Source organism: Microtus oregoni, unplaced genomic scaffold (genome assembly GCF_018167655.1).
Source record: "Microtus oregoni isolate MIOR12 unplaced genomic scaffold, Mior012 000032F_ref0000030, whole genome shotgun sequence".
NCBI lineage: Eukaryota > Metazoa > Chordata > Mammalia > Rodentia > Cricetidae > Microtus > Microtus oregoni.
The window spans coordinates 12,192,985-12,207,220 of record NW_024543091.1 but is presented as its reverse complement, the minus strand read 5'-3'; the positions used below and the strand labels follow the sequence as shown (position 1 = coordinate 12,207,220).

The 14,236-nt window shown below is 41.2% G+C and overlaps 1 protein-coding gene across 2 annotated transcripts in view; it reads left to right on the top strand.

Moving 5' to 3' along the window:
• The window catches only part of Fam214a (family with sequence similarity 214 member A), a 67,599-nt gene extending 54,683 nt beyond the window's left edge, over positions 1 to 12,916 (top strand). For both annotated transcript variants that reach the window (XM_041679475.1, XM_041679474.1), the window contains 6 exons: positions 3,232 to 3,311; positions 4,307 to 4,415; positions 5,469 to 5,627; positions 8,492 to 8,560; positions 10,507 to 10,703; positions 12,350 to 12,916. In XM_041679475.1, the coding sequence (XP_041535409.1) occupies positions 3,232 to 3,311; positions 4,307 to 4,415; positions 5,469 to 5,627; positions 8,492 to 8,560; positions 10,507 to 10,703; positions 12,350 to 12,503 (768 nt within the window). In that variant the 3' untranslated portion in view covers positions 12,504 to 12,916. The remainder of the gene's footprint in view (positions 1 to 3,231; positions 3,312 to 4,306; positions 4,416 to 5,468; positions 5,628 to 8,491; positions 8,561 to 10,506; positions 10,704 to 12,349) is intronic.
• Positions 12,917 to 14,236: the final 1,320 nt, after the last annotated feature.

Here is a 14,236-nt window from a genome sequence, read left to right as displayed (position 1 = left end):
TTTGAAACTACATTTAATAGCTATATGATAATATTGGGAAGGACTATAAATGGAACAAAAATAAAATGTATTTCATTGGTATTGTAATTTTCCCAGTTCTTTTGCTGAACGTTTTAATTGTTACTACGTGTAAAAGAAAAGATTTTAAAAGATACATTTTTGTTGATGGAAATTCCTACAAAAAAATTTTTTTTAGTATCAGCAAATATTGGCACCAGCAGCAGTATTATCTAGAAACTGGTACAAATAGTTCCATAGTTTCAAGTGCAGTGGTTAAAGTCTTGCTTTGGAGGGTGTGGGGTGTTGTTCAGAGACAGCAAACTGATGCAGGAGGCCCTGGGTTCCATCCCAGCACCAGTTGGGAGGGTGAGGTTGGATGACTGCAAGTCAGGGCTATCCTGGGCTAGACAGTAAGGCCCTGTCTCCAGAAGGTGGGGTTATGTTTGAAAGAAGACATCTGGATATGAAATTATTCTCCTTGAAGTGTTCACACACACAACCATGCATATACACACCTATGCATGTACACACACACACACATGCATGTACACACACACACACATGCACACACCTATGAATGCACACCCACACATAGACACACGCATGTACACACCTATGCATGCACACATACACACATGCATATACACACCTATGCATGCACACCCACACATAGGCACACATGCATATACACACCTATGCATGTACACCCACACATAGACACATGCATGTACACACCTATGCATGCACACCCACACACATACACACATGCATGTACACACCTATGCATGCACACCCACACATAGACACACATGCATATACACACCTATGCATGTACACCCACACATAGACACACATGCATGTACACACCTATGCATGCACACCCACACACATACACAACCATGCATATACACACCTATGCATGCACACCCACACACATACACAACCATGCATATACACACCTATGCATGTACACCCACACACATAGACACACATGCATATACACACCTATGCATGTACACCCACACACATACACACATGCATATACACACCTATGCTTGTACACCCACACATACACAACCATGCATATACACACCTATGCATGTACACCCACACACATACATACCTGTATATACACACCTGTGCATGCACACCCACACACATACACACATGCATATACACACCTATGCATGTACACCCACACACATACACACCTGTATATACACACCTATGCATACACACCCACACACATACACACATGCATGTACACACCTATGCATGTACACCCACACATAGACACACATGTACTCCGTGTGGATAAACTAGTAGAATGGAATGAGCTGAGTGGAAGTTTAGTAGGTGCAAGACAGATATTTAGCAAAAACCTAGCATGACAGACAGAAAGGGGAGGGAATGGTAACCTTGAAAGGGCCATAGACAACAAAGTGACCTGCTCAGGATGTCCAGCAGAGCATGGAGAATGAAGAAGAAAAGGAAGCTTTTCTGAAGCATGAGTCAGGCTGAGAATTGTACAGACTCGTTCTTATTTATTTGTTTTTGTTGGTTTGTTTTATATAGTCTGGCTCTGGGACACATTTGATTCAGAGATATTTTCAATGGTATTAAAAGATTGAACCCATTTGAATAAGCAAATGCTAGGAAAGTGCCCTACCAATCTTTTTCCATGGTTTTTTGTGGTTTTGGGTGGTTGGTTTTGAGGCAGAGTCTCCCAGAGTTTTCCATTCTGGCCCTGAGCTTCCTGTCCTCTTGCCTCAGCAACCTATGCGGTTTATTGGGTTACCATCTCTCCTAGCCATAATTTCATCTGTTTCTTCTCAGACCAGCACATCAGATTTTTTATGTATATCTTATATTAATTCCAAAAACAGATAAAATTCTCATGTTGTATCTGACTATCTTTAATTTGCCCTTAAGTAGAGCTTCCATTTTTAGTGTGCTTTGATAAGTGGTTTACAAGAAATATAATTTAGTGTATACTGGTGATTGAAAATCCAGAGCACTATTTTTTAAAGCCATTCTCTGAAAAGTATTACATTTCTTGAGACTGTTATAGTGGATAGGATGCCAGCACTCATTTTTCCCCTTTTAATTTAAGCTCTTAAGTGGTACAGGCTCCACACACACACGCACACACACACACGCACATACCCCAAGTTCACAGATATATAAGGTATACAAGTAAAAGTCCTGGGATGGAAAGATAGTTCAGTAGGTAGTGCTCAGCTCACAAGCCTGAGGAGCTGAGTTCTGATCCTCAGTGCCCATCAAGAGCACCCACTATAGCATGTGTCTGTAGTCCTGGGGATGGGAGGCAGAGACGAGGGGAGAGGGGAGCTCTGGCATTTGCTTAACCACCAGTCTAGTAGCATCAGTGAGCCCCACGTTCAGTGAAAGACCTTGACTCATAAAGGGAGGTAAGGAATGACTGAAGAAGAAGCCTGACATTGACTTCTGACCTCCACACGCGTGCATATCTGTAAACACATGCTTGCACTTGAACACAAATTCATACAACACACACACACACACGAGTAAGAGTCCTTGTGTAGAGACACCACATAAGCTTTAGTTTTGGGAAAATCCTAGTTCCATTTAAAACATAGTCAAAGTGCTTTTATGAGTATCTGGGGTTTTCCCATATTAGTTAATAGAATGAGAATGAGAGAAAAATATGTGGTAAGCCTCATTATTTGAAGTAAACTGTTAATTAGAGAAATTTTATTACTTTAAGGATATGCTTTGGGCCAGCGAGATGGCTCAGCAGATAAAGGTGCTTGCTGCCAAGTCAGATGACCTAAATTCAATCTCTTGGGCCCACATGATGGAAGGAGAGAACTGACTCTGTGTGTCCTCTGACCTCTACGTGTGTGCCCTAGCATGCATGTACCCACACATGTACAAAACAGGAGATAAATGTCATTTAAACAATATGCTTTGGCTGGAGAGATGGCTCAGAGGTTAAGAGCACTGGCTGCTCTTCCAGAGGTCCTGAGTTCAATTCCCAGCAACCAGCAACCACATGGTGGCTTACAACCATCTGTAATGAGATCTGGCGCCCTCTTCTGACCTGCAGGCATATGTGCAGGCAGAAAACTATATACATAATAAATGAAATCTTAAAAAAAAACAATATGCTTAACTTGAATTTTCTGAGTCTTTTATTAATTTAAAAGGTAGTCCATTAAACAATACAATTAATTATTTTGCCTTTAGGTTCCTCAAAGAAAGACACAGTCGGGTTGCTTTGATCTGGACACATCGCTGCTCCATCTGAGAAGTTTGTCCTCCAGAAGGTAACGACTCAGAGAGAGAGGAGAGAGAGAGAGAGAGAGAGAGAGAGAGAGAGAGAGAGAGTAAAACAATGGCACAGCAGACCTGCTGACTCTCAGTCAAAGAGTGTGTGTGTGTGTGTGTGTGTGTGTATTGGGGGGTGGGGACTAGAGAGACAGCTCAGTGGTTAAGAGCACTGGCCGCTCTTGTAAAGACCCTGATTCAATTCCCAGCACTCACATGGTGGCTTGCAACCATATGTAACTCTAGTTGCAGATGTAATCTGACCTTCTTAAGGCCTCCACAGACACGAGGCATACGTAGTGCACAGATGTACATACAGACAAAACATCCTCTGTACATAAACTTTATAAAAATCAAAATTTTTTAATTAAAGAAAAAGGAAGTCTTGTTTTCATCATGATGTTGCACACACAGCGAGCCTCACTGTGCTCTTGTCACTGTTACCAGAAACACACCAGCTTAAGGTCTGAAGTCAATTCATTCATTTCTGATCCTTAACCTCTGTCTTCTAGCCACATTGCCTCCCTCCCTTCTTCCTTCCTTGTCAGCACTGGGATCCAGCCGAGGACTTCATATATAGTAGTTAAGCATTCTACCACTCTCTGGGCTCTATCTCCAGCCCTCTAATTACAGTCACATGATTTTGCCTTTGAATTCTTGTTTTCAGCTGAAAGTGAGATGGATGTAAAATTCTGAATATCATACATTTCCAGTAGCTTCTGCTCTGTGATGTATTATAAATTATACCTTGAAACTCTTCAGTGAATGATGTATGTATGTATGTATGTATTCTTTACCAAATATTAGCAATAGAATATTTAATATGAAATTTCACTACAAATTTTGTCTTAAAATTTGATAACATTAATTTTATTATAGTAGTTTGAATGAATTTCTAATTCTAACCAGCTTTTACTCCTTTTTACAGATGTAAGTAAGAAAATATTGCAGTTAATGTGTTCTTTTTTCCTTGTTTTTTTTTTTTTTTAAACAGCTCTCGACCATGTCTGAATATTGAAGAGGACCCAGATGCTCATGAAAAACCTTTTCTGAGTTCGAGTGCTCCAGCAATCACAAGTCTTAGTCTCCTAGGAAGTTTTGAGGTAATGCTGTTTTGAAACTGTTTTAGGGGTCAAAGTTCCCCAAACTAGGACTATTATGTCTTCACCCTTTCTGAAAAGGGAATAAATGTTAGACTCTTTCTCCAAAGCTTTGAAATTACTTATCTTGCCCTTCTCAAGTGATCACCTAATTGAAGGGGAGCTCTGCACACACCATAATGTGCTCATTGGTCAGTTCTCATAAGCTTGTGAGGGCTTGAGAGCGCCTAGAATGCTGACTCCCTCAGAGGTTCCCGGGCGTGAGCACCAAATGGGTAGGCAGCGCTCTTCCACTCTGGTTTCTGCACTGTCGTGTGTCGAGTGCATATTTTCTCATTTTTTTTTCAGGTAAACTAAACAAAGCCCCATGCATTCTACAACAGCATTTTTTAAAGAAGCAATAATTTTTCAACATGACAAACGTTTGGCTTAGCTTTCTAATGCAACTTCTGTATGTGGCCTGTTTAAGTCCTTCTTGCACCTTCTAGGGGGCTCTCTCAGGGACAAATACCTTCTATGGTAGAGTGTTTTGTTTTGTTTCAAAATCTGGCCTATTTTGAACATAGCCTAGGCTAGCCTTGAACTCATAGAAATCCTTTTGCCTCAGATACCCAAGTGCTGAGATTACAGGCGTGACTTATTATAACAGCCATCATTTTTCTTTTTGAGACCCAGTCTCTCTACGTCACCCAGCCTAGCCTTGAACTTACTCTCTAGCGCAGTCTGGCTCCCAAGTGGCTACTCACAATACAATGCTTTAGCCTCCCAAATGTAGCAAATGCATGCTATCATGGAAACTAGAAAATATAGTCAAGTATTTTCTTAAATAGAAAATAAAGTTAAGGCTTGCCAGTGGTGGTGCATGCCTTCAATCCAGCACTCAGGGGGCAGAGGCAAGTGGACCTCTGACTTCAGGAAAGCCTGGTCTACAGAACAAGTTTCAGGACAGCCAGGGCTACACAGAGAAACCCTGTGTTGGAAAAGAAAGAAAGAAAATGAAATTAATTACTAATTTTTCTATCTTTTTAAAACACAGCTTGTTACTTTGTCTTCCAGGAATCTGTTCTGAATTACCGTTTAGACCCCCTCGGCATAGTTGATGGCTTTACTGCCGAGGTCGGAGCCAGTGGTACTTTCTGCCCCACACACTTAACTCTGCCGGTGGAAGTGTCATTCTACAGTGTTTCGGATGATAATGCTCCCTCGCCTTATATGGCAAGTACTTTTAATTGTCTTTTTCTGCAGGAATCAGGGAGCCTGAGAATAATTCACACCTTTGTTTCAGTCCTGTCCTTGAAAGCGTGAAGCAGCTCCTAAGAGAAAGTTAGAGAGTGAACACAGATCAGTAAGCCAAAATACTGTCCACGACCTTTTTCTCAGCTGCCTTAAATAACAGCTGGCCTGTTTTGCATTTGAAAGAGGTGCTGAAATTTTACTCATTTCTTCTGCATGACTTACTGACAACTGACAGAGTCAGTCCAGCTTGCTAAATTCACACAAATCCCCAATCTTACTGTACACTCTAATTCCAGATGGCTGCCTTTTCACATGGTTCCTATCTCAGTCAGACTTGTGGCTACCTGAGGTCCCCTTACCTCTCCCCCTTTCTCCTGTTTAGGTTGTCCCACATCCCAAGTGCTGGGTTACTGGTGTATCATCACACCCAGCAATTCATATTCTTTATTACACAATAACTTAAAGATTACTTTTGTGTGTGCTAGGAGTCTGTCAAGTTTTGTTTATTTTAACCTTACTATTACAAAAATGCCAGAGGAGATATTTCTTTATGTTCCTAATAATTTTATATTAATAAATATTAATAGTCTGGCCTATGAAACAAATCAGGTAATAGTAATCAAATCCTGATATTTGTATTTCCTAACTGTCCAGTGCTTCTACTGGTTTTATGTCCTTTAGAGATTGTTGTTTGACAGCTAGGGTGATGGCTTAGCAGTTAAGAACGCTATCTACTCCTCCAGAGGACCCAAGTTTGGTTCCCAGCACCCACCTCGGGCAACTCACAACTATCTCTGATGATAGTTTCAGGAAATCCAGTGCCCTCTTTTGACTTCCAAGTGTACTGTACTCATATGCACAAGTACACACAATTAAAAAGAAGAAAAAGAAATGGTTGTATTCAGTGCTCTCCTAAATGTAAAAGACCTTTTAAAGATCTTCAGTCACTATCTGCTTAATCACATTATTATTATGTTCTTAAAACTATCAGAGTTGTATATTTCTCCTTGTATGGGAAGGAAGTTGTGAGGTAGGACAGTAACTCCTGACTCTACCAGTGTGATTATAAATTAGCTATCATTTTAATAAGCTTTACCTTTTCTTTCTGGAACTAGAATGAAGAACATGTTTTTTATGTAACTATCCACAATGCTTGTTCTTGAATGTCTCAGTGAGTATGCTGAGCACACTGTGGGGAAATACTGTCTAACATCCCTGCTGTCTGTGGGAAGTTAGGATCATATGTCAGAGTATGGCTCTGTCTTCACCTTGGTCCACTCCTTTGTACTCCCAACCTAGGTCTAGTTTCAAAGCCCAACAAAGATACCACCTAGTGCAGAAGGCCTGTGTTATATTTACCTTATCATTTCTATTTACAATACGTAATGATGGAATCATGAACTTTGTACAGCACACACTTACTCTGCTTGCCTGCCTTAACTACTGGAAGGAAAAGAATCACCCAGAAAGTGGACAAGGGTCAGATTCACTGTTGCCACCTGTGGTCACCCTGGTTATTGAGAAGCTTTTGCACATTCAGTCTGAGCTTTGAACTTACTTTACATTGTTTGGACTTAGCGGGAAAAAGTACCTATGCTTAAGGTTTTCTTAAACTTGGCTTATAATGATGTCATCAGGAAAGTCCTGTTGAAAGGAAGATTTGGTTTGGTAGATCTGGAGAGTGGCCAGGCAGACTGCTTTTCCAGCAAGGCCATGTGTGCTGCTGCTGCTCCTGCCGCTCCTGCCGCTCTGAGCACCAGACTATGTTGTCTCCTCTTAGATTCGTCTAGGGAAATGACTGCACTTTCCCTTTCACCTCTCCTCGAGTCTTACCCCAGACAGTCAAGCCACTGTGCTTGAGTTTTAGAGCCAGTTCAAAGTCTTATATCCTTAACAAATAAACAGCTAAAAGGCAATGATGCCTGGGTGTTCCAGCACTCGAGAGGCTAAGGTTGGAAGAGTTTCATCAGTTCTAGCCCAGTCGTGGCTACAGAGAAGGCTTTGTGTAAACAAAAAAGCCAGCCAAAAGAAATAGAAATAAGCTGGCCATGGTGACACACACAGTGTAATTCCAGCACATGGAAAGCAGAAGCAGGAGACTCTGGAGTTCAAGGCCAGCCTCAGCAAACAGTATGTTTGAGACCAGCCTGGACTACATGAGACCCCTTGATATAAAAATGTAAGATTAAGACAATGTGACTCGGGTACTTCTAAAGTAGTATTTCCTCTCGGAAAAGGGAGTTGTGTGGCTTTTTCACACAACAGGCAGCCTTGTGTCGCTGTGAAACCTTCGTGTTTCACGTTTGCTTTGAACATCTCTTCCTCTGGAAATTTATCAGACTGAAACCCAGTCCTCAACCCTACTTACCTGATGACTGCATTCTTTTCTTCTTTCTGTCATTAGGAATTCAAATGTGTAAGTTGACTCTCTGACTGAAGAATTCCTTCCAGCTGGGGCCCAAAATTATACTTTGTGTGCTCATTACTTTTCCATACTCCAAGACTAATCAAATCATTTCTTTGCTTCTCCATTCCCCCTCCTCTTAGACTAATCCTATAGCCTCGCTTTGCTTCCTTATGGCCAGGAAACCTTAGTCTGTGTCTCAGTGGCAGTTCTCAGCAGTGTGGCCTTATGTAATGCTGTATGCTGCTTGTTGCAACATGTCCGGGAAGAGCCGCAGTGAATGGTTTCTTTAGAAGGGGAAGCCTCACTGTTTTATTCACAGACTGTATCTCAATGCAATTTTCATAAAAATATGTTACTGAACTTGAATTAACCTGTTGTGTTCTTGCTTTTGTCTTTTATATACCTATGCACTCAATTTGTCTTCTTTTGTTTCAAGGGTGTGATTACTTTAGAGTCCCTTGGTAAAAGGGGTTATCGAGTACCTCCTTCAGGAACGATACAAGTGGTATGTGTTTTATAGCCTACAATTGCAATAATCATTCTCTCACACACATATAGAGCTTAGCCCTTTCTCCTGCTACTGCTGCTGCAACAACCTCGGTAAGTAACAGTGGGGCTGCAGCTCTGTTTGGAGTTGCCATGCTCTGCCCCAGGAATGAGCATTTGGGGGATCTCCATTAAAGAAAAAGATTAGTAAACTAATAGAGGTGAATGCTTTAGACAAGTAATACGGATGATTTACATGACACCAACTGACCTGTTTCCAGTGCCTTCTATTAAATATAAGCCATATTGAAATTGACCTATATAAAAGGAGACCCCCAGAATAGTAGTGTCACTCTGGTAGGAAAATATGGGAAATGAGGTGTTATTACTAGGGTAATGATTTCTAAAACTGAACCAATGCAATCTGATGATTCCAGGGCAGAGAAGGTGGCATTCCTTCATCTATAGATTCATCTAATTTGGACTCGGGATACCCCTTATAACCAGGGCAGGCCTGATGTACGTTACCTTACTGTTACCCGCAAGGGTAGCACAACAAGTCCTCAATCTGCTTCAGATTTTGCAGACTGGAAGAATCTGGCTGAGGCTGGCTGCTCACACTTAGCCCCTGGTCTAGCCTACAAGTTCCCTGAATGCTGGGACCTCAGGGAGTCTGGTCACACCGTACCACATCCGTACCAGTGCTAGGCCAAGCCTGTACATTTGTCTTGGCATCTCACGGGGTGAGACAGTAGTGAGCAAATGCATGTGTACCACAGAAGAATGGCTGCATATTAAAATGAGTTTCTCTATCCCAGACACATTTTAAAGTTAAAGAGTGACAGGTGCCCGTTCCCTAGCTCCTGACTGTGAAACCCATGAGGGCGTGTGGATCATTGGAGAGCTAACTGTGAGCTGCCCTAGGAATAAGACATTAACCCAGAAAGAGAAGTCCACCTCTCAGTGGTCCATCTTAAGCATGATTCTATTTCTTACATGGTTTGAAATCCTGGGTCTGCTTGTGCTTGTTTAATGTGTCAGCCTTGATCTTAGCACGTGCTAGGTTGTAAACTTGGATCATAATGTTGATGTATTTCTCATTTTGATTCAGTGAGTGATGTCCAGTCCCTGGGATGAGCTTCTGAAAGCATGGCACCAAGTTACCGATTGATGTGTTGGTAATTTGGTTAAAGTCAGTTCAGCAGCTTGGGTTTTTATTTACAAATGTATATTTATAAAAAATGATTCATAGCCAAGAACAATTGAAGTACTTCAGTCTTCTCTGAGAATATGTATTTTGGTCTGTAATGATACTGATGGTTTGTAAAGCCTGACTGTTTGTGAACAATTCCAAGAGTGAAAACGGTGTTACTGTAGACTTTGGATCTAATGAGAATGAGCTTTATTTCCTGTCCTTGAAATGTTTTCAATAGAAAGTCTCCCCTTGAGCGTTTATAGCGATTTTATAGTAAGTAGTTAAAACAGCCGCTTTAAAATCCTTGTTTGCTGAGCTTGTATTTTTATTTTAAAAATTGCAGTCCATTAAAATATGAGAAAAATTGAATCCACCTTGAGGATTTGCGCTTAATATCCAGTGAAGCTAATATTTGAAATGATGAAACCTAGAATATTCTAATGCAGAATACACCATGAAGTGTGTTATGCTTAAATTAGAACAATTTCTGAAAATCTGAACAATGACAAAAATGTGTCTAGTTTGCTATTAATATGAAATTTGTGACAAAAGATTTTGACTTATTACAAGGTTCTCTTATTGTGACATAAGAAATGAAGTTGAATCTTTGATTATTTTGTGAACTTTTGAAACGTTAATGTTAGCCACTGAAATGAAACTTATCCAGTGGAATTAGATTACTAAACCACCTGTTCAGTTACTGGCATGGTGTTCTGAGTCATGTAAATCTATCATCATTGTGAAGAATAACCCCTCTGTTGTTTCTTCAGACCTTATTCAATCCTAATAAGACTGTGGTGAAGATGTTTGTTGTGATGTATGACCTACGAGGTATGCCAGCCAATCACCAGACATTCCTGCGACAGAGGACGTTTTCTGTTCCTGTTAAACAAGAAATGAAGAGAAGTATTAATAAGGACAACGTCCAGCACACAGCACAGTTATTACGCTACCTCATACATCTGAGGTAATGTTTCAAATTAATAGGACAATGTAACATCATTACACTTGGTTTTTAAGGAAACGATTTGACTGAGTGGACCAGTACCGTGTAATCTGCTCATGGGGTCTTTTGACAACATGCTGATGTGGAGAACATGTGGCATTCATTCTGACCACCCTTGCTACTTATTGAAATCAGGGCTCACACTTGTAACTGTTAAATGGGAAATACTAAAAGTCAGAATGAAGCCTGGTAATTCAAGCAATAAGTTTTTAAATGAGTGATGTTGATAGAAACTCAGTCTGAGCCATCAGCCTGGTTTGCAGCTAGCAGCAGGCATATAGCAAAGTGACAGAGTTGGCTATGGAACCTCACAGCAGCTGGGTGGTAGAGGCATCTGGGTGCTTTTCCATCTCCAAAATCAGCAATGTATTTTACAGCAGCATAATCGGTTTGAAGTAGTTCTGTTTCAGGCGGCTGTTAGCAACATGTAGATAGTGACCATATTGCATAGAGGGGTTCTGAAAATTGATTCAGTCTCTCCTTGACCATTTCCTGTAGGGCTTGCTTCTAGAAATCTGGGAGGTAACAGTGCTGACATGGAGGACACATTTTAGAGATGCCTTATCCTACAAGTTACTGAACTCTAGGTTGTATAATGGCTTTGTTGTCTGTTGTCTTTCTGGCCCATCTTGCCAACATCTCTACAATCTCCATGTAGCCCTTAGGAACATTGAGCAAAGCAAACCAGAAGTCAGCAGCTTGTTCCTGTAACTATAGAACATTTTCAGCCATATCAGTGATTGACTCTCTAATGTCAGGAACCCTGTGGGTCCCAGGTGTCCAGAGTATAACCATCAATGCTGCAACTTGGGGGGTAGGGAGTTAGTTAGACATGCAAGTTCCACACCTGTAGAAGCGACTGACTGTTCAAGCTATAAGTATGAAAAGCTGTCTGTAAAACACAAACTTGAAAAAAAAAATGAATCCTTTTCCTCCCCATGTTTGTGTAACTGAGTTTTATCACAGCTTTAGAAACCCTAGTTAAGCTGCCAGACTAGCTACGCAGTGAGTTCTGGGCTCAGCAAGAGCCCTCCCCTCATAAATGACGTGGAGAGCGACTGAGGAAGATACACACAGGGATGCTCGCATGCACAAGTACACATTTAAGAAAAACTTGAATCTTGTCTGGGTTTTGTTTTTTTGCTTTTGAGATAGATTTTTATATTAGACTCCAGACTGGTTTGTTACTCTATATAATTCATGGTGGCCTCAAGCATGACAGTCCTCTTGCCTCAGTCTACAAATGGTGCAATTGCAGGCATTCACAGTAATATACAGAAAGCTTTTAGTATTCTTCAGGGATGGAATCCATTTTAATCTATCCTAAATCATAGGCAGACACACATTTGTCTGTCTGTCTAGAATATGCCTGACCACAAAGCCCAAGGCATAATCATGTAATTGGCTAGTGTCAGTGGAAATTGGATACCGTGGATGAGGAAAGTGCAGATACAGCTGAGGAACAGCGGAGCTGAAACGCAGGCTCACAGGAGAAAGAAGCCCTGACCCCACTACAGAACAGGAGTGCAGTTTAGGAAGCGATGAATCAGGAGTGCATTTAAAGACTCGTTCTCTAACATTATTATTCTTTCTTTCTCTGTACTTAGGTTCCAGAGTTCTAAATCTGGAAAGATCTACCTCCATAGAGATGTGCGGCTCCTGTTCTCTAGAAAGTCCATGGAGGTTGATAGTGGTGCTGCGTATGAACTCAAATCGTACACTGAATCGCCAACAAACCCTCAGTTTTCACCAAGATGTTGATGGGGTGGAGGGGCAACTAAAAGTATTCGCTCAGTACCCAAGCCTGAACGTGAGCATTCACAGAATGGAGTACATCAAATCAGAGCCAGGAGAGTGGCCCTCCTCCATTGCCCTTGACCAGGTTTATTAAAGGACCCCTGAAGTGAGATCCATGACTTCAAGTGGACTGGAAGCATTCGTGTCTTCATCCTTTCATACTGTCGAAACCACTTCATTGGACAGCTGCAATAGCAAAATCCCCAGTTAGATTAGTGTTTGCACATTTTATTTCTGTTATTTAATATTTAATGTTTTCCTTCATACTCAAGTGATGTTTGTCTCTAGTGTTCTAATGTAGCACAATCCTATGTAAAATCATCCTATGTATTTTTGACATTAATGTTGAAATCTGAAATATATGCACAAGTCTTTAATTTTTGTGTGGTGTGTTTTAAGTGCTGTTCATTTAAGCTACTGAGAATGAAATGTTGGGCTTCTTTAAGATTAATGCACTATGCAAGCATGTATGCTTTTTATATCTCTCCGGGTTAGTTTTTATAACACTCATCCAGGGGCTGTCTCTGGAGTAACATACTGTTCTCGGTGCAGTCAGAGAAAGCTGCTCTATTCCCCTGGCAAGCTCTCAGCCTCATGCCCATTCTCATTCCTTCTAAGGTCCTCCCCCCAAAATGTTCTATTTTTCCTGAATCACTACTGTAGAGGTTTTACTTAAATTGTTGTCCCATGCTAGATAATTTTCTCACACTTTTAAAAAGAATATGTACTTTTAAAAACAAATTACTATTTATATTGTAAATATATGCAGAAAACTAAAATGTGTATTTGGCTTTTCTTTTTAGATGAGACATTTATATGACTGTTGCATTAGCCATCAGACAGTTTCCATTCTACCTCTGCAGCTGCCAAGGAGAGAAGCATTTGGAAACTGGAAAGGCTACCAAGCAAGGAAGCTTGACTGGATGTAGCAGAAGCCTCCTCCTGTCATGCTTGGATAGAACACAGCAGTCTTTATATTCACGTTGGGCTGATAGGCAGCACACTAGACAACAGGGCCGGAATATTTGGAGTGCAGATCAGGATTGGGTCACACTCCTGTAATCCCAACACTGGGGGTGCAGAGGTTAGAGGATTGCTTCAAGTTTGAAGCTAGCTTGGTCTACATAGTGAGCTCCAGGACAGCCAGGACTACATAGACCCTGCCAGAGAGGGAGGGAGGGAGGGATGAAGGGAGGGAGGGAGGGAGGGAGGGAGAGAGAGAGAGAGAGAGAGAGAGAGAGAGATCCTATTTGAACTACCAAGCATCTCACTTGGTTTCAGATAATTTTCAAGTCTCCTGTCTTCTAAGTTGAAAATCCATTCTCTCCTTCGATGAACTGTAGATCAGTCATGGAGTGCTTGTCTGACATGCACAAAGCCCAGAGTTAACCCCACAGCACGGACTGAACCAGGCATGGTGGTACATATTGTAATCCCAGCACAAGGGAGACTGAAGCAGGAGGATCAGGAGTTCAAGATTATTCCTGATTCATAGTGAGTTTGAGGCCAACCTGAGCTAAAAATCTGTCTCAAAAACAAAGGGAGGGAGGGTGGGAAGAAAGAAAAATTCTGATCTTTTAAAAGCTTTATGTGCTTACTAGATTCCAAATATTGTGTGCACATTCACATCAGAACCACCAGAGGGAATTTCGGTTAGCATCTGTTCTTGGACTGGCCCTAATTGTAAGAATCTCTGT